Source organism: Miniopterus schreibersii (genome assembly GCF_964146895.1).
Source record: "Miniopterus schreibersii genome assembly, chromosome: 13".
NCBI classification, from domain to species: Eukaryota; Metazoa; Chordata; class Mammalia; order Chiroptera; family Miniopteridae; genus Miniopterus; species Miniopterus schreibersii.
In genome coordinates this window covers 61462180-61487116 of record NC_138113.1, presented here as the reverse complement: position 1 = coordinate 61487116, position 24937 = coordinate 61462180, and the positions used below count along the sequence as shown (strand labels likewise).

The window sequence follows — 24937 nt, the reverse complement described above, 5'->3', positions numbered from 1 at the left end:
TCCGCTCACCCCCTGCTGCATAACAACCGCCCCAAGGGGGTGGCTTCGGCAGCCGGTTAATTCTCACTCACATCCTGTGCGCATGGCCTGGAGCGGGGCTTGGCTCCTCCGTGTTTCCACTCCAGGGGTGCTCTGAGCTCAACAGCGGTTCTCAGCTGGACCGCCTGAGGCGGCCGCGCAGGGCTGGTCCTTGAGGGGAGTTTGGTGAGACCGTGCACAGGTGGACTGTCACCCGACTCCTACACGAGGTGGCCCTTGCAACGCGGTCCCAGGGTCTTTGGACGGCCCGCAGGTGGCTGGTCTCCCTCAGCGTGAAGGCCCCAGGAAAGCAGGCAGAGCTGCGTGGCTTTTTCTGACTTCGCTTCTGAGCTCGCTGGCCTCTCTCTGTCGTTTGGCTCGAGCCACCGGCCGGCACTCCGGGGAGGGGGCTGGAGTCCACCTTTGGCGACAGGGTGGCGCAGTCACAGAGCAGAAGGCCATGGGGGTGGGAAATATTGCCGTGGTGTCTTTAGAAAGTCCAGAGGGCCACTCTGAGAACTGGAGCCACGCTCATGACCAAAGAAGGAGGGGTCTGCAGGCCTTCGACCTCTCCTGTGAGTGGGGCGCACGCCTTGGTGCCAGAGCCCTGCTGGTTACTTTCTGCTGTTCAGATCTTTTGTCTTTGTTTCCTTCGTCTGTGGTGCAGTTTAAATGGGCCAGTTGTCTGGATCGTGGATAAATCCAACGTCTGAGGTGCTGCCACATTCAGGTCACGAGAGGCGGATGCGTCACTGGGGAGAAAGGGTGTGCTCTGCTCACCACGCCTCCTGCGCACACAGTGCAGAGTCGGGGCGGATTAACATTCCCAGGGAGCCCCACACGCTGGAACTCCAGTACTCGGGGGACTCGGAGGGCTTGAGCCCCAGCTCTGCCATCTGCTGTCTTGTGAGTGGCCCCACAGAGTGGGTGCCTGAGTAAGCCCCTGGCTCCCCGCTTCAGGCATGGACGCTGCGCTCAGGACTGAGGACTAAGTTCAAGTCCAGACGGACGAGAGCCCTGGGCTCTACACCTCGGAGTGTGGCAACTCCCAGCGGCCCAGCCCTTGTCTTTTAAAGATGAAGAAACTGTGACCCAGATTGAGTAAATGCCCAGGTGGCTTGCCCGGCCACAAAGCTAGGTCTCAGGGTGAAGGCGGGGGCCAGCCTCCCGTCCTGTGTCACTGAATGAAAGCTTCAGAATTCCAGCGTAGGCTCTGGATGTGCGTGTGTGTGCGTGTGTGTGTTTACATGCTAAACGTCCTTCTGTAACACGGATGTGTACAGGCTTAATGATCCCAGGAGGAAAGGTGGCACAGCTTTCTAGTACAGTGATGCTGTTAGCTGAGTGATTCACTGGGATCGCAGAAAGGGGAGTTGGCCGGATCGCAGGCGGTGGAAGCGCTGGCTGCTCACCAGGCCCCCTCCCCGCGCGTGCTCCAGGAATTTACTTACTCCCTGAGTTTCGGGGCTGCTTCTGTGAAACGCTGAGAGCGACGGCTTGTGGCGTGCTCTCTCTGCCAGCTCTGCGTTCACCTCTTTGCGTATCACATGCCGTCTGCCTCCTGGGATGCAGGTCGGGCCACAGCCACCTCACAGAGCAGCAGCCTGAGCCTCACAGAGGCCACACAGTCGGCCTGCGGTCACGGCAGGCAGGCGGCGCTCCTGGCTTCCTCCCTCAGGCTCTAGTCGGCCTCTGCAGTCCACGTGCCCTCCGGGACGCTCCCCTGCACAGGCTCCCTAAGTTTCAGGACTCCTGGGAGACGCAGGCTTCTGAGCTGCCCCTCGGGTGGAAGCTGTCCAATGGGTAGAGCTTACGGGGAGGCAGGTTTGTATTTCGAAGCGCCAGAGGAGTTTCTGATCCTGAGTACTCATGAAGACGTGCAGCGTCCCTCTGAGGAGGAGCAGCTGGGCAGCTGTGGAGGATGCTGGGCCTGGGAAGGCTGTTTGGTGAGCGCCTCCAGCCCCTGATGGCCTACAGAGCAGAGGGTGAGAACCCACAGCGAGGGCTGTGTAGACAGGCTTACACCCGGCGCTGTCCGGCCACCTGCTCCGTGGCCTGCGGTAAGTGACTGAAGCATCAAGGCTATTTCCACGCCTTCATGCTTGAAGGGGGAGGCTGCGCTCACCAGGCACATGAGTTCTGCCCCTGGAGTTGCTCAGAGCAGCGAACCCCTCTTACCCAAACGCCCGCCGGGGGCTCTGAATAGCTCAGGCTTAATGGGGATACAGCATGTGACCAGAGGACTTGGGTGAGTGGGACCACACGCCGAGTTGTTTTCCTGAAACTCCTAGTCAGTGGTGTTAGGGAATAAGCTGGACAAGGCCCAAAGGTTGACAGGGATGGTTTTCGGGGATAAGATGCTTGCTGGCAGGAAGTAAAATGCAAGGAGAGTAGGTACCCCTGGTGAGCCAAGTCTTGACCTCTTCAGGCTTTTCCTTTGGTTCACCCCATGTGGCCCATGCTCTGCTCTGACGGGCCCAGGGAGCCAGCTGTCCCCTCAGGCCCCACCAGGCCAAGGACATCAGGCCGCTGTCCCGGGCCTGGCGGGCCAACCGCACAGTCCCGCCGTGCTGCTCTGGGGTGGGTGGCGGAACTAGCTTCTACCTTTTCTAAAGAACTGAAGTAGCTTACGGATGACCTATTAGGAGTTCTGCTTTGAGCCAGGACAATTTTCAACCAAAGCTGCCTCCAAGCTGCTCACATCTTTCGCTAGAGGATCTTCCCTCCCCCCAAACTCCCACCGTTCTGTGCCTTCCGGAGACTCGGTTCAAAATGCCTCTTATTTTGCTTTCCTTTCGCATTTAAAAACATTTCCCAAGCTTAACTCTGATGTAAATATTTGTTTTGCCCACGTGTTTCAGGTTATACCACATGCCTGAAGCAACACGTTTGGGTTTTCAGGAGTTGACTCTACCGGCTGGAGGTGACTAAGAGCTGTCTGACCCCATGAATATGCAGGACCTGCCGCCTGTGTTTGGATGACTGTGGCCCTGATTCAGAGTTTTTAGACACAGTTGTTTAAACACTTTCAGAAAGAAGGTGAAGCCAGAAATAAAGGCAACGTAACTCCCTGGCCCCCGGCTCGTGCCGCGAGCTCTGCCCCTCACCCCATCCCTCCTTCCTTCAGCTCTTCATGCATTTTGGTCTTTTTAAAATTTTTTATTCCTGGCCCTGCTTTTCTCATCCTGTTCCTCTGTGTTCTTACACTGGGTGTGGAGAGACATGGTTATTTGACAAAAACAAAGCAAACAAACAAAGAAACACACAAGGGCAGAATGTAACGGAAACACTGGGGGCAGAGCTGCCCTTCCCTCAGCCTCCCTTCCCCGAGGTGTCCGGCCAGAGTCCAGCAGAAAGGTGGACCGTCCGTAATTTAAAGGCAGTCTGGGGAAAGCGGGCCGGAGAACAGCGCTTCGCTGCAAACCTCTGCAAAGCAAGTTATTTTCCCTCTGGGCCTGCCAAAGGCTCTGTTCCCCAGCCCGGCACTCGGGTTCCAGCCTTTCCCTGACCAACAGCCCCTGCGACGCGTCTGTGGCTCAGCTGCCTGAAGCCCCCTCCTGGAAAGGTCAGTAAAGCAGCTATTTTTGCCAAAGTCCCCAGAGAGGAGCCCAGGCAGTTCTCTCGGCTGGGGGCCTGGGGGGGGGCAGTTACTTGAGGAGGCCATTTTAGAGTTTTGCTTTACTGGATAAGATCCTTGTTGAAACATCTCTCCGTCTAACCCTGACCAGATGTGGGATCTTGAGAACAGGGTCAACGTCCGACTCGCTTCCATCGCCAGGAAAGGAAGTGACAGGACGGGATTCCTCTGGGTTCCTGCAGCTCTGTAGCTCTGGGCCGGAGCCCCACCTGCCCCTGAGGATGCAGCCTGGCTTTCTGGTGGAAAATAATTTAAACCTGGCCCCAAGCCCTCACCTGGTCCCAGGCTACGCCTGAACCTGCGTCCCGGGGGAGCTCCTCCTGCCCGTGGTCAAAGGGACTTTTTAGAGTCGCCCGTCAGACACTTGAGCGTCGGAACGACGGCCACTATGGACACGGCGCCTGTCAGCGCCCGGCCGGGCTTCCCACCCCAGGTCCTTCTTCTAAACTCTGAAAAGTCAGCATGTTGGGGCTGGGTTCGCTGTGCAGGACGGAAACCCGAGCACGTGACCGCAGGAAGTCGGGGAGGGGCCGCTCCACGCAGCCGCGCTCCTGTCGCCCGCCCGGCCGGCGCGGGAACCCCGCCCTCGCGTCCTCCCCGAGGCAGCAGGAGGGAGCGTGGCGAGCACGCGTTTCCACTTACGTTTCCTTCACCCAAGTTCTGTGGAGTTGCCACTGCTAGTTGCCAGGGAGGGTGGGAAACGCGGCCTTGGTGCGGGACGGTGCTTGGTTTGCTTAGAGCCTGCTGGCTCTGCCGCCGGAAGCAGCGGGGACAGGTGCTGGGGGGACACAGCAGCGTCTGTCACAGAAACTGCATTTTTTCAAGTGTGAAGGCTGTGGACTCCCTAGTCCTGGGTGTAAACTTCACCCTCTGCTCACCAGCTGTAAGGTGTTGACCAAGACACTTAACCTCTGTAATCTCGTCTATATTATCTGCAAAACTGGCACAACAGTCCCATCATGGGGGTAAAATAAAAGAACACATGCTCAGAGTTTAGCGCAATAGCTGCCACTATTACGTCGTTGACCTCATTCCTTTATCAGGGTGCGTGGTGCTGATTGTACCTGGTGTGTGTCACTCCTGCTTCTTCCACGTCCTTGCCAGAGAACCCGTGAGTCTGGCTGAGACCAGCCCAGTGGGGACGTGAGCAGCTAGTGAGTGTCCAAAGGCACAGCAACTCGGTCAGGGCCGCTGTCACCTTTTGCTGTCCAAGGCCCCATGAGCCTGAGGGTGGAGTCAGAGGTAAGTTTCAGGAATAGTTATGGTTCAGAAACGGAAGGAGAGGAGTGTCGGGGAGACAGCCCCGAGGCAGACACCCCGCCTAGGGGAGAACCTCACTGCCACCCTGGCTCCCCATCACTAGAGTGGAGGTCAGACTGCGGCTCTGAGGCTGCGCCTCCGGATGGTCCCGCTGACGAGGGAGGGTCCTGCCTGCAGGGCCAGGGCCATGCCTCAGCTGGACAACCCTCCCTCGCCGGCGAAGAACCATCTGGGTTCACTGTGAGCCACTTAGAATCATTTCTGTTCCAGGAACAGGGAACAAGCCTACTCCTTCAAGGAAGCTGGGGGAGGGTGGAAAAGGGATTTTTTTCTAGATTTACTCCTCACTCCCAACATTCTAGCAGAGCTCAGTCATAAATATTGCCTGGTCCCCCTGGGCCTGGGCTTGGTTAGGCCGTGAAGGCTGTGAATAAGCCCGGCCTCTGCCCTCAAGGCTGCCCCCGCCCGTGGGGAGCCAGACAGGAAGCAGGAATGGTAGATGGCACGACTGCTCCCAGGCCTTGCCCTCCTGGTGCAGCGTTGCCGCTCCTCCCACCAGAGGCGGGCCGGTTCCCCACCCCAGTGATGGCAGGATTGGCACGGGACTGGCTTTGACAGTGGGACGTGGGCGGACTGGAGCGAGCTAATTCTGAGCAAGGCCGTGGGTACCTTGCCCGCATTGCTTGCATTTTGCCATCACATGAGAAGGTCACCTCCCAGGAAGACACTGGTCCGGGACGGTGAGAGACATGCGGAGCGGACTTGGGCGCCATCGGAAGCTCGGAGCCTACACTGGGTCAGTCGGCCGCCATCCGACCCGCAGGCTTGGCTTGCTGCTGTAGCTGGTTTGTTAGCAGCAGGTGGCACTGGCCGTGGTACCCCAGGCGGCTGTGGTGTGGAGGGGGAGGGACCCGGGGAGCTCAGAGGCTTCTGATCATCTTGGGGACGTTCGTGGGGGGCGGGTTTCGTGAGCTGAGTACATCATTCGCTTTTTGGGCCTCATTTTTCCTTTCTCTGGAATGTTCTACACCAGAGAGTTAGCGGTGTGTGGACTCCCTCAGCGTCTATCAGACTGTATGTAAAATAAGAGTTAATCCCCAAGGATGACGCCTATAGGGCCCTAGGTAGGAAGAGTTCTCTGACCAGCATATGAGGACCTTTTGACTTGCAGCGATTCATTCACTCATTAAGTCACAGGGATGTAACTGGATAAAATAAAGTGGGGTCCTTGCGCACGTAGAGCTCCCCTTTCAGCGAGAGGAGACACGCCGGCTGTGGAGCAGGGAGGGACGATAGGAAGAACTGGGCCAGAAGGGTGGCGCCGTTACCCAGGAAGGCTCGGGAAGACCTCACCAAGAGGGACGTTCCAGCCAAGACCTGAGAGGAGGGGACCCGAGCAGCGGCCTCAGCTGGGGAAAGAGCACCGCAGGCCGGCGCAGGGAGGGCCAGGCGCTTAGGAGACAGGCCTCAGCTGAAGGAAGGACGCCCCAGCCCCGGCCCCCCGGGAGCATGTCGTGGCTGCAGTGTAGAGGAGCAAATCTCCAGATTCTGGGTTGTCGTCTTAAAAAAATCCAGGCAAAAAGGTTTCTTTTATTAGGTGAAGCTTCCGGAACCTGTCCTGGGAGCATCGCGAAGGGATTCTGTCTTTGGATGGTCGTGGCTCCTGGTGACCCCTCTGTCTCCTCCTCTAGGCTACGAAGTGCGGGGCCCGAGGCGCGCACCCCGCGTGTCCCCCGGAGGCTGCCGGACACGGTGCTCATCCTGAGCCTGCTGATGGGCGTCTCTGCCTTCGCCACTCAGCCCGAGGAGCACACGGGTAAGAAGTGACGTTCAGCTGGAAAGGGCGTGCGGCAGCTTGGCTGGGAGGGCTGGTGTTTACCTAGGGAGGGGCTGCTGGCATCAGGACTTGAGGCGTGAGCTCCAGGGGAAGGTGGGGGGGCACAGTGCAAAGGGGTCACTGCCTGGGAGCAGGAGGAACTGGACTCCGGGGGCGGCCGGGCAGTCGAGTGTACCTGAGATCTGCACTGGTAACCAGTGTCACCTCAAGAAATATAGTACAAAGAAAGCAAACGAAATGCGATACAGGCTCTCCTCTGGACACCCACCCATCCTGCCCAAGGAGCAGCCTGGAAGTGGGGCCTCTGCCCGTGACCCAAGGTGCCTTCGGTATCTTCAATCCTCGCTCGAGGGTGTTTTTTCCGTTGCTTTTCAGAGAGAGTGGCAGGGAAGGAGGGAGGGGGAGACAGGGATGTGAGAGCGACACATCGATTGGCTGCCCGCCGCACACTCCGACCAGGGCCAGGGATCGCGCCTGCACCCGAGGTGCGTGCCCCGGAGCCGAACCTGGGACCCTCAGCCCGCAGGCCGACGCTCTAACCACTGAGCACACCGGCCGGGGTGGTGCCTTTGGTTTTACTCACACATCCCGTCAGGACTAAGCTCTTTTTCGTGTTGAACTCAGCTAAGATCTACTTTAATAATGGGGAACTGGCCAGTGGAAAATATGGCCAAACATTCTAATCTTTAGTTTTTGACACCATGTGAACCCGATTTAACTTTCCCCAGAAAATGTGTAAATGGAGTTGATAGTAAAGCTCAAGTTGCTATTTAGGAGTTTTGAAGCCATTATCACGAGAGGGGTTCGGGGGTCCCCGAGAACGCCACGCTGTCGGGGGAAGGCTGCCTCTCCGGATGGGCCGTGGGCAGGAGGTGGGACCCCGCCTGACCGCAGTCTCTGTCCTCAGCGGCCGCAGGAAGTTGCCGATACCGGGGCCAGCACTTTAAGACCAGCTTCAAGGTGGAAGGGGAGCCCGTGGTCCTGAGGTGCCCCCAGGTGCGGTACTGGTTGGGGGCCTCCGCCAGCCCCCATGTCAACATGACGTGGCATAAAAACGGCTCTGCCAGGGCGATCCCCGCGAAGGAAGGCGCGCGCCTGTGGGTCCAGGACGGCGCGCTCTGGATTGTGCCGGCTGTGCGGGGGGACTCCGGCACCTACATCTGCACTGTCAGGTGAGGCCGTCTGGAGCGGGCGGGTTCTTCAGGGGCGGCCTGGACGTTAGTCCAGTGTGCAGGTGAGAACCCATCCGTGTCCTCCCCTCCGGTCCCGAAACGCCTCCTGCGCGGAGCCGCCCCCAGGTGTCCCCACGGCCCCTCTCCCATCGCTTAAGTCTTTGCTCGGATGCCACCTCTTTAGCCCCGTATTTAGAACAGCACTCCTGTCACCCTCTCTCCTTGCCCCGCCGGAGCTTCCTGCGTCTGACATGTACCCGTGAGTCTGGTTAATGGTCGTTTGCCCCACCAGAGCGTAAACTCCGGTGCGACGGGGACCTGGTCTGCTTTGCTCACTGCCCAGCCCACAGGGGCACAGAGCAGGATGTGAGGCCTGAATGAAGTGTCAGAAACACTCCCACCGCTTATTCTGCACGCGCGGGCGCCGGGATGGCCTGTGACGTTCTCCCAGGTGGCAGGCGTGGAGCTGGGGCTGCCTCCCGCGGTCTCCCTCCTCTCCCTCTGTCCTGCTGCTTTTCCCCTTAACTCTGGTAACATATGCAGAACATAAAATTTACCATAATAATCCACTCAACCCTGCAAGTCAGTTAGGGACACACGCTGTTGCGTGACCCTCGCCACCATCCAGCTCCGGGCGCTTCATCACCCCGAACTGAAACTCTGCCCGGTTAAACGACAGCTTCCCATGCCCCGGCCCCGGCGGGCGCCGCTCTGCTCTGCTGCTGGGCGTCTGACCACGGGCCCAGTCACGCAGCAGCTACCCTTGGGTGACGGCTTAGTTCTCCTGGTATAAGGTTTTCAAGTTCCACTCGTGTTGTACAATGTATGAGAATTTCACTTCTTTTTAAGACAATAACGTTCCGTTGTGCTATGGACCACATCTTGGTCACCTGTCATCTATCGACGGACACTTACGGTGCTTCTGCCTTTTGTGCTTGATGCCGTGGTGAACACGGGTGTGCACGTCTGTGGAATCGGTGGGTCGCATGTAAATCGGTGGATTTTCCGGGGAGCCGTCATGCTGTTTTCCTCGGTGGCCGCACTGCCTCACATCCCCCTCAGTGCACAAGGCTCCACTTCCCCACGTCCGCCAGCACTTACTATTTTCTGTTTTCTCGCTGATGTTTGTTGGTTTTGGGGAGGGGGTAGCAGAGCCGTCCTGAGGGATATGAAGGGCTATGTCATTTGGTTTTGATTTGCATTGTCCTAATGACTAGCTGTGTTGAGCACCTTTCCATGCACTTTATTTGTGTATTTTCTTTGGAGAAATGTCTACTCAAGTCCTTTGCCCATTTTTAAATTGAGTTGTTTGTTTATTTGTTTTTGAATTACAGGAGTTCTTTATATATTCTGGATATTGCTCTCTTACCAGTTATATGATTGGCAAATATTTTCTTACATTCCATGGATTGCATTTTTACTCTGTTGATAATGTTCTTTAATGCACAGAAGTTTAAATTTTGATATAGTTCAATTTATCTATATTTTCTTTGGTTGCCTGTACTTTTGATGTCTTATCGAAGATATCATCACTATATCTAATGTCATAAAGATTTTCCCCTGTGTTTTCTTCTAAGAATGAGCTCTTCTGTTAGATCTTTGTCCCATTTTGAGTTAAATTTTGTATATGGCGTAAAGGAATGGCCCAACTTCATTCTTTTGCATGTGGCTATCCAGTTTTTTTGAACACCGTTTGTTGGAAAGACTGTCCTTTCTCGGTTGAGTGGCTTTGGTCTGTCTTGCTGCTCATGGAGGAGACAGTTGTAGGTAGAATGGAGATCTTAAAATTTCCCTGGCTTGGTTCTTCTGAAAGGGTTAGGGCCTGGTTGGGAAATGGAGCTCCCGGCCTTCTCTGTAGCTGCTGACTGTGTCCCTCCTCAGGCCATACCCATTCCTCCCACCAGGCAGCTTAGAGTCTGTAGGTTTCATGAACACGTTTGCTTTAAGGAGAAGCCATATCATCAGCACTGACATTTAGAAAGAGAGAGAAGGAACGTGACATTCTTAACACAAAGGAATTACTGGTGAATGGGAGGATTTCAGACAACATCAGCCCCAGCCCTAGATTCCTAGATGGTGTGTGTGTGTGTGTGTTACTTTCTGTGACTGAGCCCTGCCTAGGAAGCAAGGCCAGCAAACTCTTATTTCTGTATCAGGGGCATATGGATGTGTGATTTTACAGCAGCTATAAACACATAGTTTTGTTTCTTTTCCGGTGCAAAAAATTATCTTTTTTTCCTAAGGAACACTGCTAGGAAAACCTAAAAGTGTGTTAGGAAAAGAATAAAACCTGGGGCCAGAGTGAAGGGGTGCGAGCGTGCACCCCTCATCTCCTGTCTTGGTCTGATTACTTGACGATTCCAGTCTCAGTTTTATCTTTATAAAGAGGTTTGTTGGGAGGGTTCTGTGAAATCAGAGCCTGGGAAACATCTAGTAAGGGGAGCACCGCAGCAGGTGGTCACCTGGCACGTGGAACTGCGCCTTCCCCCAAGGCAATGTTTATTGACCACTGAAGTGATAGCATGCAAAAATCTGGGAGACAGGCTGAGCCATGTTGGTCTAAAGATTGTTTTTATACTTCACTAAAAAGTTGTAGCTAATGTTCTTACTTTATTTTCCATTCCTTTAGAAGAGTAGTGACCTGGAATTGGGGGGCAGCGAAATCCGAATGTGGGTCAAGCTTTCAAGCTTGTGGAGAGTTTACCTGGCTGGTCTCTAGGTTGGGTTCCTAGGGGCTGCGAGTCGCCAGAGTTGCCACAGTACCCTTTGGCATTTACAGCCAGAGGGTCAGAGAGGGCCCTGTCCCCTGACTTTTACAGCCTTGTGATCTAGAACCCACAGGGCCTTTGTCAGCCAGAGTGGGGAAGGCTGCACTGCTGGATCACACGGCCTTCCCCAGCGGCTCCGAACAACACAGGCAGCCAGCCCGGGAGGGCGGCCGGCGCTCGGGGCCCAGACTGAATGCTGACCACGCACCAAAAGGAAGCAAGTTCTGAAGGGTGTAGAAGTGACACACATCCCACCCCTTGACTAGAGTCGGTGGCTGCACCTCTCAGTGAGGCCAGGACGTGCAGCCCCACTGTGCGCTCAGGATGGGAGAATTGGGTGTGCGTAGTGAGCAACCCTGATGACTCCCATTGTGGGGATACCACACTGCATGGCCGAATTACTCCCCACCCCCTTTCTGTTGGGTATTTCTATGGAGTATTTGCTTGAGGGGAACGACCAGATCGATAATGTGAAGAGGTCTGTAACTCTCATTATGTCTAGTGAGCTTGGTTTCCGGAGTTAGTGTCCTAACTTAAGGGTTTTCTCAGGGCCCTACTGGGTTTCAACCTTGCTTTGACCTCTTAGCAGCTATGTAGCCTTAGGAATTACTCAGTCTCGGTATACCTAATTTTCCTCTGAAAATGAAACGAGAACAGGTGAAATAGTGCGTGCAGGGACCCAGACGGGCCGCCGCGCCTCCCCCTCGGCGACGGCCTCCACCCGCGCTCTGTCCTTTAGGCTTGTCCTCCTTTGCACGCAGCTCCTTGATTTGCGCTTTCCAAGGTGATAGTTAACTTTTTGTATTTTCTTGTGCATAAAATGTTTGTTCATCTCTTAGGTAGCTAGAAATTATAAAATTAGTTTTAGTGAACATCCTTTGTCTGTCCCCATTTCCTCCCTGTTTCTGGAAACGACTTACTGGTATTGTTTCCCCTGCCCTGGGGTGTGGGTAGAATTATGATGTTGAGATTACAGTTAGCCCAACCAAAAAAAAAAATTAAATCCAAACAAACAAACTTAAGTTAATTTTCCCCATGCAGTATTGCAAAAATCTTTTCTAGATTTTATACGAAGTTCTCAGCAGTTTTCTGAAATTAGACTTCAGTTCATAAATGATTCCCCAGAGAAGTAAAGGGAATTCTCTTTATATGGAGACAGTAGCTCTTGGGAAACAGTTTCTTCATTTGGATCTGGGTCCCTGAACCAAGAAGTGGGCCCATTGCCCAAGGAGCCAAGAGCCTGGAGGGCTTAGGCCCCTCTGAAGGGGACTTGAGGATTTCTTAGTGGCCTTTGATGGTGTTGAAATCAGGCTTGTGAAGGGATGTTTGGGAAAAACTCAGAATATATCACCATTTCTATATAACATTTAGGATGTGGTGCTTTTTTTTGTCCCCTAAGGATTCAAAAGGATCAGGGATAGAAGTATTACCATACTAATCAAGAAGATGCAGAATGTAGAATTTATTTAATGGGATTGGGGAACTTGCTCTTAATTTCACTTAGTTTTACCTTTATTTTTGCCTTGCCATTTATTACATTTTTCCCCTCTTAAATCAGAAACGCCTCTTACTGTGACGAAATGTCCATGGACCTCAGGGTGCTTGAGGACACAGAAGCTTCCTTGCCTGTCATCTCATACCCCCAAATCCTGACCTTCTCCACCTCGGGCTCCTTAGTCTGCCCTGAGCTGAGTGAATTCGCCCCTAACAAAACTGACATGAAGATTCAGTGGTACAAGGTACATCTTTAAAAACTGGCATTTAATTAAATTGTATTTTACTAGCCGTAGGAAAAATATAAAATGCCCCTTTTGAAGATAACATTCACTTTTGTATTTCTCTTTTTTAAAACAGTTAATTAAAAAGGACCATGATTAATATGCTCTATTAATCCTATGTGGCTTGGGTAAGGATCCGCAGAACAGTGATTGAGAATATGAAATAAATCCAGGGTAAATAACAGCTGAAAAAGACAGCTTTTGCTCCATTCTGTCTATTAAAACCCAGAAAGCAATTGTTGGTTAATTTAACCGCTTTATGCACATATTAACTTTGGGTTAAAGGAGTAAACATAATTTCTTCTCTTGCTGGTCGAATACATACTGTCATCAGGTGATGCAGGCAGACCAGGTGTGGGCAATCCACAGCCCAGGGCCAAAAGGAGCCACCACCTGTTCTACAAGCTAAGGCTAATTTTCATTTTTTTAAACGATTAAAAAAAATAAAAGAATAACACTATTTTATGCCATGTGAATAATGTAAGACTCAAATTTCAGTGTTCTTAAGTAAAGTTTTACTAGGACCAGGCCACACTCGTTTGTTTTCACGCTGCAGCAGCAGAGCTGAGTATGGACAGAGGCCGTGCGGATTGCGGGCCTAGAACACTTAGTATCTGGCCCGTCACAGGAAAATTTACCTATCAAGGCCATAGACTGATATTGGAAAGTACAGTCATTTGTTTACTCATTGATAGAAATTAGCCCTGTAGTCAAGAATTAGGTCCATTTAAAAAACGCATGTGGAAATAATGAGACAAGTCTGTATAACACTATGTCCTAACATGTTTACCTGAAGCGTTGTTTATAATAGGACACGAGAAACAGGAAAGTTCACTACTAGGGATTGGTTAAGCTGATTTTCTCTCATGGGAACAGCGCACTATTACATAAGCACTTACAAAGAGGAGATAATTTTATATGTATCAACATAGAAGAAAAATACAACACTGCTATAGTTAAAAGACTTTAAGTGATATATGTTATATTTCCTAGTTATGTAAAAATATGGTTTAATATATTTAAAAATCTGGAGGAATATACATTGAAATAACATGGTGTTTTAAAAATATGTCTTTATTGATTTCAGAGAGAGGAAGGGAGAGAGAGAGAAACATTAACGATGAGGGTCATGGATCGGCTGGCTGCCTCCTGCACGGCCCCTGCTGGGAACCGACCTGCAACCTGGGCACGTGCCCTGACAGGGAATCGAACCGCAAACCCCTGGATCCCAGGCTGATGCTCAACCGCTGAGCCACGCCGGCCGGGCCCCTTTCCATTTTTTATAAGTCAGTGTTACAGAGCGTTTTTATGTTGTGCTACTTTGCTAATCAGCAAAGGCATGAAAGGTATTTCCATAGTTAAGAGAAAAGGAAGTTAGGGACTTTCCTTCATTTAAGAAATACAAGTGATATTCTGCAATCTACATAAACCGAATTTTCTAGTATAATCTCAATCAACACTATGCATAATTTTGTCATAATTATTAAAATGTGCCTTTTCAGAAAAAAAATGTGTTAACCAGTTGACTGGTATCACAACTTCACGATATATGTAGTCTATCAATGAATGCTGGAAATGCAATGATTTTCTGAAAGTAGGAGAAAGCAGCCAGCCCGTGAAAGAGCCAGCCCCGTGAGGAGTGAATTCTCTCTTGGCTCGGGAAGGGTACGAAGGACTGTGCCTGCGGAGAGGGCACAGGCTCGGCAGCTCCTGGGGCCTGAAACCCTGGCTGTCTCGTTGAGCTGTGCGGCCGTGGCCAAGCTATTTCACCTCTTCAACCCCCTTCCTTTGCGAAGCGGTGACGAGCCATCCCTACCGCCGAGTCCTCCGGAACAACCGGCGTCCCGTGCGCGGGCTTGGCGTACACCCGGAGCTCCATGAGCACGGCGGCGGGAGGCCCTGGTGGCGCCTAGTAATATTCGCCCCTTCCCGAGGATGCCAATCATCCCTGGGCGCGCTGGGCGCAGCGCTGCCCTAAACTCGCTGATCCGAAGCAGAAACTATCAATGTCTCTGTTTTACAGATTAGAAAACAAGGATACGCAGATGTAAGAACTTGCCCAGGGGCACACAGCAGAGAGCTGGTGAAGCCAAAGCTCTGGCCCGGGAGGCTCCCGACAGCACTGCCAGGCGGGCAGCCCTGGCTCCGGGCCGAGGAAGAAGGGTGGTGCTGGCCTCCTGGGCTCTTTTCACATTTGTCCACTCTTGTTAGGGATAATAATCTCTCTCCTTTTAATTAAATGTACTGAAAGTAAGACTTTGTGAGCCATGTGGAGCACAAACTCCCAGTTATGTCTGGGATCCCATTCAGAGTAAGAAGCTGAAATGACTCAAGGGTGCCTTTGACTCATTAAGGTTTCAGGCACATGGTTTTGAAAGAGCTGTTCCTGGAACAGTTTGTTCTCAGGATGTTTTCAGAATCCCTTCCAGCTTCTTCTGTGTTGTTGGAGGCCTTGCTCTTGAGGGCTCTGCTCTGCAGCACCTACCTGTCTTTTGTCCATGTGAACAGTGTGGCCTCATTTCTCTCAATTAGTTTTTTTATGTTTTTTTTCTACATCTCCACCTACTCCTAAAATTGAAATGACTTTTAAAGTAATTACACAACATTATCTCTTCTGAGCTTTGTTTTCCAAGTTCCCACGGCTCTATAATAGGATTCTTCCCTGGGTTCTCCTGAGGTCCACAGGCAGCTGTCAGGCCATAAATATATTTGTATTTTATTTTATTTTTTATTTTTTAAAATATATCTTTATTGATCTCAGAGAGAGGAAAGGAGAGGGAGAGAGAGAGAAACATCAATGATGAGAGAGTCATTGATCGAGCCCGCAACCTGGGCATGTGCCCTGACCGGGAATCAAACCCCGATCGCCTGGATCCTAGGTTGATGCTCAACCTCTGAGCCACGGTTTACTTTGTCAAAGAAGAAAGGTGTCCCACCCCCCTCCTCCCCCAGCCCCCTGGTGCTTAAGCAAATGTGCTTTAAGCATGGTGCTTAAACAGATTCAGCAACTTTGTTTTCTGTGTTAACAAATTCCCTCTTCTAAAAAGAGTTAAAATTATGTCCAAAGTACAACATTTGCAAAGTAAATAACAAGGCCATTTTTGGGTTGCAAATTCAACATTGATCGATAATACTGATCCCATTCACAGCTTTTGAGATAAAAATTAGTATATAGTGTAACTTTGAAAAACATTTTCCCTAAGGATTCTGTCCTTTTGGATCAAGACAACGAGAAGTTTCTAAGTGTGAGAGGAACGACTCACTTACTCATACAAAACGTGTCTGTGGAGGACGCCGGCTATTACAGCTGCGTCCTGACGTTTGCCCGCGGGGGCCTGCGGTACAACATCACCAGGAATATCAAACTGCGCGTCAACAGTAAGTGCTCGCCCTCAAGGCCCCTCTCTAGCGGGTCCGGCAAGGGGCATGCGGAGAACAAATCGGGGCTCACGCAGAATTCCTCGAATGTCTTTGGTGTGAAAGGAAAACTCTCTTAAAACACCAGGCCAATAAGGCGTGTAAGACGCCTCATACGGTAGGAAGCAAGGTGTTATTCTGAGGAGGGGCGAATCCGGGGGTTCCAGGTCTGAGGCTAAAACGCACCACTAGAGGGGCCCAAACAGTGGTTCACTTGGAAGGCCCCTTGGGAAGGCTCGTGCCGCCAGGGCCAGCGTCAGAACACAGTGGCCATAGCTATGTGGAATGTAGGCTACTAGGTTTGATTGGATTTTTCAGTTAGAAGGCCAAGCAGAGGCACACCCCGTGGAAATTGCTCCTGTCGTGTTCCCCAAGGCGTGGCTAGTTGCCCTTGAAAGCAGGATTCCAAATAGTGAGTGTCCTTCCTCACTGGCTGGAGTGTGTCCTGCGTGAGCAGCGCTGATTAGCACTCGCGGTGTTCAGCAGTAAGCCTGGCCTCCTACGTGCCAGACACCGGTCTTGGTGCCAGCCCAAGGGTGTGTAAGTCCTGGGCTCTGCCCTGGAGAACAGACTGCTTTTCTTTATTTTATATACTAATAACTACACGATTGGAATCTTTTAAGGGCATTTCAGAGAGCTTTGGAAATATAGTAAGGTTAAATAATTGGTCTGTGAGGGGAAAAGACTAACTTTTTTTCTCGCAGAATCCAAAGTTTCAGGGAAAGTCGTGTCTCCCATGAAGTCAGATCGCTAGATTATATTTCATTTTCACTGTCTTGTGAGGATTCATTCATCTCACCTCGGTCCCCACGGGGGCGCTGAGACTCCCCGTGACCGCGGCGTGTCCCGTTCATGTGCTTCTGCGCAGGAACACCAGGGGGCAGTCAGCCTGCATGCTCTGGAGGCAGGTCCCCGCCTCACGCCTGGGGACTGGCTGGACCGCAGAACCTCAGGCCCCACCCCAGACCCGCTGAATTGGAAACAGGGCCCGGGAGCGAAGCTATCTGTGTTTAACAAGCGCCCCTGCCCCCCAGGTGACGCGATGTGCCCTCAAGTTTGAGACCCACTGGTGTATCAGGCCCTTGAAGCTTCTGTCCCCCGTCTGATGTCCCCAGCCTCTGAGTTGCAGCTGTGGGCCTGGGAGGGGCGGGCAGGGCTCCCGGTCACAGCTGAGAGGCCGCCTGCACTTGGAGCTCCGCGGCGACGCTGCCTAATGCTCACTCATAGAGGTTTCAAGGTGCTCTTAAGTGGAAGGAGTGGGGCTGGAGCAAGTGGATGTGGGGATGGGCAGCCCTTTGCCCAGCCCCAAGCCGTTCTTTTTACTCCAATTCAGGTGCCCAGTTTCTTCAAGCTCCTGGGAGACCTGCCTCTTGGGGAACTGGGTTCTGATTCCTAGGAGATCTACCCTTGCCTCCCAAGGGAATTATCTCCCCAATTAATAAGTCACAGTGGCCAACCTGAATCCCTCACTCAGCATGGGATTAAAGTTACACACAGGTGGTCCCCAGGCCCCAGGCCTCTTTTTTATTTTTCCAGGTGACTTCAGTATTCTGAGGCAGGCCCTTGGGGAGGTGAGGGTGGATTGGGGGAGATATTTTAGGGCAAATTGGCCACGGGGAGTAAGACCTATCCTGTGGACATTATGCAAGCTACTGCTAAGAATCCATTCCGGAAGCCAGGGAGGGGAATGGGTCATTGTTTATCACAGAATGAAGACCATCTGTGAGGGGAAAGTGTGCTTCTGGCTTCTTGGGTTGGCCAAGGACCCTCGGCTTTGTGGAGAGCCTGTTTCCTCCGCCAGACAAAGGTCGGCTCCCGCAGTGGTGGCATACGGTCTAGGATAACTTAGCTAATGAGCTACACAATGGAACTGGACCGCAGCTCAAAATGACAGCTTTCCTGACCGAATCTCTTTTCTGTGCACCTACCCCAGGAAGAGAAGAGGAGACCATTCCTGTAATCATTTCGCCCCACCAGACCATATTGGCTTCCCTGGGTAAGGCCAGCAAGGGTGCGTAACCCACGGGGGTGCCTGAAATCTCAAAGTCTGGGGTGCTGAGACCCCTGTGTCTGCCGACTGCGCCTGTCCCTTCGTGTGCAGTGTGCCTGGGTGGAGACCCTAGAACCCAGGATGAGAGGCCGAAATAACAAATGTGAGGGAACATCTCCCTGTGTCAGATGTTGCTGGAAATGGCATTGTTGGAAACAGGTGTACTTTGCTTCATTAAAAAACTACCTATGAAAATCTAAACGTAAAAAATCTGAACATTTTGGCGGCAGTTTTTAACTGTGGGGAAGGGTGGTGTGAGTCCCTCACAGAGCAGTGCCTGCAGTATATTGAAAATAATTCACTTTACCAAGCTTGGCTGCCCCTCAGCATTTCCCAAGACTCCACTGGTAAAATGAGACTGACCTGGCCACTGCCGGCCCCTCATAGATCATTTCTGTTGCCAAAATCACAGGGCAGCTGGTGGGGTGATGGAAATGATTGACAGGACTGTCCTTTCTCAGCCGTGTTGGTCCAGGCTATCTGGCGGCGTTCATGTCCTTAGTGAACATCAGTGCTTCTAGTGGGGTTCCCAGCATCGACCCTATAGAAAGGCCCCATTTCTCCCGCTTTCCAGAAGGAAAAGCTGCCCGGGGGTCATGGTGACTCAGGAATGGTCAGAAAGCTACACTCGGGTCAGGCTGGGCTGCAGACCTGGGCTGCAGGCTGTGTCTGTGAGGCCTGCACCTCTCAGAGCGTGTGTTGTACATGGTTTTGTAGGTTTATGCTCATTCATTAAACCCTGGCTGCAGAGTCCTGCCATCTCTCTCTCTCTGTTTCTTCTGTTTGGTGTTGGGCTTAGATTCAACATTGTAATTAGGGCGTAGAGAACTCATCGGGCGGAGTCACACGAGGCAGGATGCAGCGGGCTGAGGTTTTCGGTCCCCCGGGTGGTGAAGGAGGGAGGAAGACTGGCGTTCTGAGCCTGAGGTGGCACAGCACCCATGCTGAAGAACGAATGGGAAGGGTTGGCTCATCCTCCCTGCCCCCCTTCGGTAACTTAAAAAACATAACTTACAGTGACTGAGGCAGGGGCACCCGGGCCTTACGTTCTGTGGCTGTAGAAGGTGCCATTCATGTAAAAGACAGTGGCTGAGACCAGCGATGGCAAAGAGAGAGAGTCGACATGTGAATCTGGTTTTGGGGACAAGCAGAATCAGTTGGGAGAGAAGGCAGATGCCCTGTAGGAACTGAGTGGCCTTGGGAAGCCACGTGCCTCTGGGTTTTATCTGCCATCGAGACCCGTTGAAGGAACTGGAGACACTAGGTAATTACTGATGCTCTGTGAGTGGAACCTTTTGAGGAACCTAGCTTCCTTCTAAGGAAAGAATTGGCTGGCGAAGGGTGTTTGAGGAGATGGGGAGGGGTCCACCCACCGCTCAGATCACTGATGGGGAGGAGGGGGCTAGCCCTGTATCCAGCTGGTTCTGACGTCCATGCGTGTGTCCTGCTGTCCACAGGGTCAAGACTGACAATCCCATGCAAGGTGTTTCTGGGAGCTGGCACGCACTCGACCACCTTGCTGTGGTGGATGGCCAACAACACCAACATAGACAGTGCCTACCAGGACGGCCGTGTGACCGAGGGGCTGCGCCTGTGAGTGGGGGAGCTGTTTGTCAGTTTGGGGGCATCTCTGGGGACAGCTGCTGTGAGGCCTCCAGAGGCTTTCCTCATTTTTCAAAGAGACAGTGTCACATCCAACCCCTCAATAGGACACACATAGCACATTCAAAATAATTTTTCTATTCTAAACTGTTGGATTTTTAGAATTTTAAAAATTGAGTTTTGCTCAGAATTGCCATTTGTTCTTGAGAAGCAAACTTTCTAAATAAGAGCTGAGTTGCCGCCAACTACTTGTCATTGTGGTTGCATTATCTAGCTGTTTAATCGAATATTTGTTCCTTGATTTTTGCAATGAAAAATACTTTGGAGTTACTATGTTTCTGTTCCCCAGTCTGCAACCTGAGTGTCAGACGTTTTTACAAGCCTTCAAAAGATTCCGAAACTTACACAGTGCCCGAGAGACCCTCTGTTTCTCTGAGAGCTCTGGCTGCCCCAGGCGCCAAGGAAGGTTCATATTCTAAGCAGGAGAGAATTCTGTTCTCATAAGCACTCACCTCTGGAAGGCGCTTTCTCACTTTGAATGTAGAACAAGCAGACCTTGTAAATAGGAACCATTTATGTGTGAGGAAGGGAGAGCATTTAATGTTCCAAATTATAAATTATAATTTAAAAAATTATAGTGTCAATATTCTGAATTAGCCTGAACTTTGGCTTGTCAAATTTTTGACTTTTTTGAAAGACCTATCAAAAAGGGTCTTTCTGGATGCAATTGAATGGGTAAAAGTTTTGTGTGGTTAGCACAGTTGTTTGCTTGCAAGTCCGTATGGTGAAACTAACCTGCCCCATGCCAGCTTGCTAATCCTGTCCATTTACTAAAGGAGCCTAGTTTTTCCCCCTAGATTAAAAAAAGTCCTCGTGGGCCCTCGTCAGGGACACTTGTATTCACAGTAGTTGACAGGAAAGCGCCTTCAGACTCCTGGAGCATCGCAGATGCTCTTATGCGGAGGGAGGGCTGGCAGTGCAGATGAGAGGAGGGGGCACCGTGAAAACCGGATTCCTGGAAACTCCCTGCCCTTCCATATGCAAATGACTTGTTGGTGCTGCAGTCAAGTTTCCCAAAATGACACATTTCTCTTCCCACTACTGGTTCTTTGTTCATTGAGGGCCTTAAAAAATGAAGATTTCCATTGTTTAAAGTGTCCTATTGTAACAAGTTTCCATTGTAACAAGTGTCCTATTACAGTGACCACCATCTTCAGTGTCACTCCTACCTTCAGAAACAGGCTTAGAAATTTCCCAAATAGCCCGGCCGGGCGTGGCTCAGGGGCTGAGCATCGACCTAGGATCCAGGAGATCGTGGTTCGATTCCCGGTCAAGGCCCATGCCAGGGTTGCTGGTCCGGGGCCTGCAGGAGGCGGCCGATCAATGACGACTCTCTCATCGTTGATGTTTCTATCTCTCTCTTTCCCTCTCCCTTCCTTGCCTGGATCCTAGGCTGACGCTCAACCACTGAGCCACGCCCGGCCGGGCAAGATATATATTTTTTTCAAAAAGTAATTTCCCAAATAAGTCACAAATATAACGGCAGTGCCCCTACTTTCTTAACCCTGCGATCAGCGTGAGCTCGGCGGGCTCTCCTGCACAGTGCGGACGCCGGCCGCGGGCAAGCGCTCTGCCGGGCCGCGTCTGAGCTCGCTTTCTCCCTCAGGGACTACTCGGAAAACAATGAGAACTACATCGAGGTGCCGCTGATTTTTGACCCAGTCGTGAGAGAGGACTTGACCACAGATTTTAAATGTGTTGTTCGCAATACCCTGAGTTTCCAGATGCTTCATACCACAGTCAAAGAAGGTATGTATTTCGGGGACGCGCATGGGAAAGCGTGTTGAATGCTCTCTGGGTACTGGGCGAGGCTGCCGGTCCCCCGAATCACTTAGCAAATCCCTCATGTTTCCTGTTAGTCGAACACTGAGAACGAATCTCTAATATTCTGTGATTTTTTTTTTTTGGTAGGGTGGAGGCCAACTTTGGGAGATAATATTAAAATAAAAATTTAAATAGCAAGCAGATTTTTAGAAAGGAGATAAAGTGGCTCTGCGATAAATTCTAAGAAACCCCGTGTCCCCTTGTGGTTCTTCGTGGCTCAACAGGACCAGCTGTCCCTTGGGACCCTTTGAGAAGAGGGAGATGTTCTTTATCCCAAAGCTGAGAAACTTGACCCTCCAGGAGCCAGGGATTGGGAGACAACCAGGGCTCAGGGCAGCTTTGAGGCTCAAGTCATCAGTCAATAGGAAGGAAAGTGAGAGGCGAATCAACCCAGTGCCCACAGAGGGACATTTTAAAAAGAAGAAAGAAAAACCCAGGTTATCATTCTGACCAATTGACTTCTCAGCTGATGCTGAGCGGGAAGGGAGACAGGTGATGTGGTCCGTTGGCAGCCCCAGTCGGGCCCGCAGGGGCCCCCTCACGCCTCTGGGCAGCCTGAAGCTCAGCTGCACACAAACTGCTCCCCAGTCTCCACGTTTGCTGGGGTGGGGGTGGGGGGCAGTGCAGGCATACCTGTAACTGGAAAGCTGATGGTTCGGTGGAGCCTCAGGGCCCAGAAGGACAGAAAAGTCAGTGTGCCACCAGCATGACTCACTTGCGACACTCCTTGGAAACACAGGTCCCTGGGCTCACCCAGAGCTACCCTGTGGCGAGGTGGAAGATCACAACCGTTCAGGCTGCTTCATACTGAAGCTCCAGCACCGCTGTCCTCGGACGTGTGTGCAGAAGCGGGCGTTTCAGATCGTTTCCATGACAGGGCTGGTGGCAGTGTAGACTTGGAGGATTCCGCGGGCGCAGATTCATGGCCCAGAGGAACCCGTGCTTGCCTGGCCTGATGCTGGGAGCCTTCAGGCCATGTGAGCCGGGTCCGAAAGCTGGACCGGCCTTGACCGACCGCAGAGGACACGCAGGCGCATCCACACGGCCGCTCAGGAAGCTGAACGTCACTCTCTCGAGGCTGGGTTGGGCTTCAGGGTGTAAGAATGACCTGCAGAAAACAGTCTGAAATTGTGCTGGTTCCTGGATGCCCGTGGAACCCGGCTGTTCACCCACATGTCTGACAGCACCCGTGTTCTTGTGTTTACTTGTTAAGTTTCTTTCACAGCTTCTTCCTATATTTTCATAGCACGGAGAAGCCACGGAGTAGAACGTGAGCTAGCGGCATCCAAGCAATAATCTCGACACCCAAAGCTTCCTTTCCAAAGCTTGCCTTCTCCCCTTTGTAACTGTATTGAGTCCTTACAACATCCGTTCTCATAGGAAATGGGCAGCTTTCCCCCCCATGTCACAGTCGGCTAGCTGAGACCTAACCAGGGGACACCTTGCTGCACACTGTTCGGAGGGCAAACAAAGTCGACCCTCAGCACCTGCCCTCCACCCCCCTCCTTTCTTTCTGAAGTGTTGTCCTGCTTGGCTTGTTTCGCTGGGGCCATGTCCCGGTGTCCCTGGTCTTGGTGTCAGGAGCTCACATTCTGAAACTCAGTGCACATTTATTAGGAAAATAGCCTCTGGGACTTTCTGCCTGTGGCCCTGAGCCTGCCCCCCCGTCGCTGGGAGAGAGCCTTTGACTGACACGACTGTTCTTCCCGCAGCCGCCACGTTCTCCTGGGGCATTGCCCTGGCGCCCTTGTCGCTGGTCTTCTTGGTTTTTGGGGGAATATGGCTGCACAGATGGAACAAACACAGACCTGGAAAGGCGTGTGGTCTGACTGCACTGGAGACCGGTGTCAAGATTTGCAGCCCTACCCAAGTAAAATAAAGGAAATAAAGTGATTCAAATACAAATGATATTCTCACGTAGGAAGGACCCTGCCCTTTTCCTTACTCGTGTAACAAAGCTGCTGTGTTTATAGAGGGCTTGTAGGGAAGTGTTAATGTAAAGTTTATTCTAAACTGAATGACAGGACACGTGTGGGTCAGCCGCGTGCTTTCCCACTTGCGACCCACTTAAAGGAGTGAGGGACCTTAGACCTGAAAAGAGTTAAAAACATGTAAATGAGTTATAAATTCACTTATTTATTTAACAAACATATATTAAAAGTCTATTTCGGCTCTGCTCGATGGGAGGTGTTATAGACACAAAGGTAGTTCGGCCACAGTTCTCCTCTTTGGGAAGATGGAATTTCACTTTGAGAAAGGATGGTTTAGAAATGCTAAAGCATGAATTGGTGACATTTTAAAAAAGGAAGACTTAAAAAATAGCAATTAAAATAGAGCAGACTGTCAGAAAAATACACGTTAGAACTCATCAGTGAACTGAGAAATAGACTCAACTGCAAATAGAGCTTCTGAAAATAAAGACAGAGGGAGGGATATTGAGATACTTGCATACACATTGAAAAAAAGAATCAGAGCCTCAAATCATATACCAAATACTTCCAATTTGATTATTTTATCTTTTTAAAAATTCTCACGGAGAATGTTTTTATTGATGTTGGAGAGAGAGGAAGGGAGCACGAGAGAGAAACATCGATGTGAGGAGACGCTGATCGGCTGCCTCCTGTACGTGCCTGACGGGGGATCGAACCCTCAACCTTTTGGTGCGCGGGATGACACTCCATCTAACCGAGCCATCAGGCCAGGGCCAATTAGATTATTTTTAAAACCGAAAGTTCAGGGAAATTAGCATGACTTACTCCTTTGCCCATTGGAACGTTTGTTCCGACATGACCTCCCCGGAGCCCCTCTGAGCAGCGCCTTTCCCACCCGCCGCCCCACGCTGTTCCCAGCATCAGCTCCGTCGCACCAGACCCGCCGCCCTGTATTTCTTGCTTAATTTCCGTCTGCTTTCCCCACTGGGCGAGCGCTCCACGAGCGCCGAGGTGGTGTTTGGGTCACGGCTGTCTCCCCAGTGCCTGCCACATGCTGGGCATGTAATAAGCGTGTAGAACATGACACCAGGATGAATTCTCTCGTGTTCACCACCAAGGAGAGAATCACCAGAGTAAAGACCCACAGACTTGATGGTGTTACACTTTCTTCGTGAAAAATAATAAAAGCAAAATACAAAGGAAATTGTGTCAGTCAAATTCAAGGAATTAAAACTATAGCCTATAGAGTTATCCACACTTTAAAGAAAAGCATTATAATCCTAATAAATGAAAGAGCATGAGTAAGAAATATGCAGGATAAACACACATAAAAGAGCCATGGAAAATGATCTGTTTCAATAATAACCAGAGATGTAGATTAAACCGACATGGAGACGCCGGAGCACTCACACACCGTCAAGCTTTAAAAGGTGTTATCAAGCTCCTTTCAAAGCAGCCAGGCTCACACCCTGTAATCGCATTTATAATTTGGTCCTGGAAAGTAAAAATGCAGCCTGTGTCAGGCCCGTGGGCTGCTGCGTCCGGCATGCGCCTTCTTGCAAGAGTCAAGTGTGGTTGGCATT

At 51.5% G+C, this 24937-nt stretch overlaps 1 protein-coding gene across 2 annotated transcripts in view; it reads left to right on the top strand.

Moving 5' to 3' along the window:
* The window catches only part of IL1R2 (interleukin 1 receptor type 2), a 34795-nt gene extending 10267 nt beyond the window's left edge, over positions 1-24528 (top strand). For both annotated transcript variants that reach the window (XM_081156162.1, XM_081156161.1), the window contains exons 2-9: positions 6607-6731; positions 7660-7924; positions 12251-12431; positions 15674-15848; positions 17821-17883; positions 19395-19530; positions 21206-21348; positions 23136-24528. In XM_081156162.1, the coding sequence (XP_081012288.1) occupies positions 6689-6731; positions 7660-7924; positions 12251-12431; positions 15674-15848; positions 17821-17883; positions 19395-19530; positions 21206-21348; positions 23136-23302 (1173 nt within the window). In that variant the 5' untranslated portion in view covers positions 6607-6688 and the 3' untranslated portion in view covers positions 23303-24528. The remainder of the gene's footprint in view (positions 1-6606; positions 6732-7659; positions 7925-12250; positions 12432-15673; positions 15849-17820; positions 17884-19394; positions 19531-21205; positions 21349-23135) is intronic.
* The last annotated feature ends 409 nt before the right edge of the window (positions 24529-24937 follow it).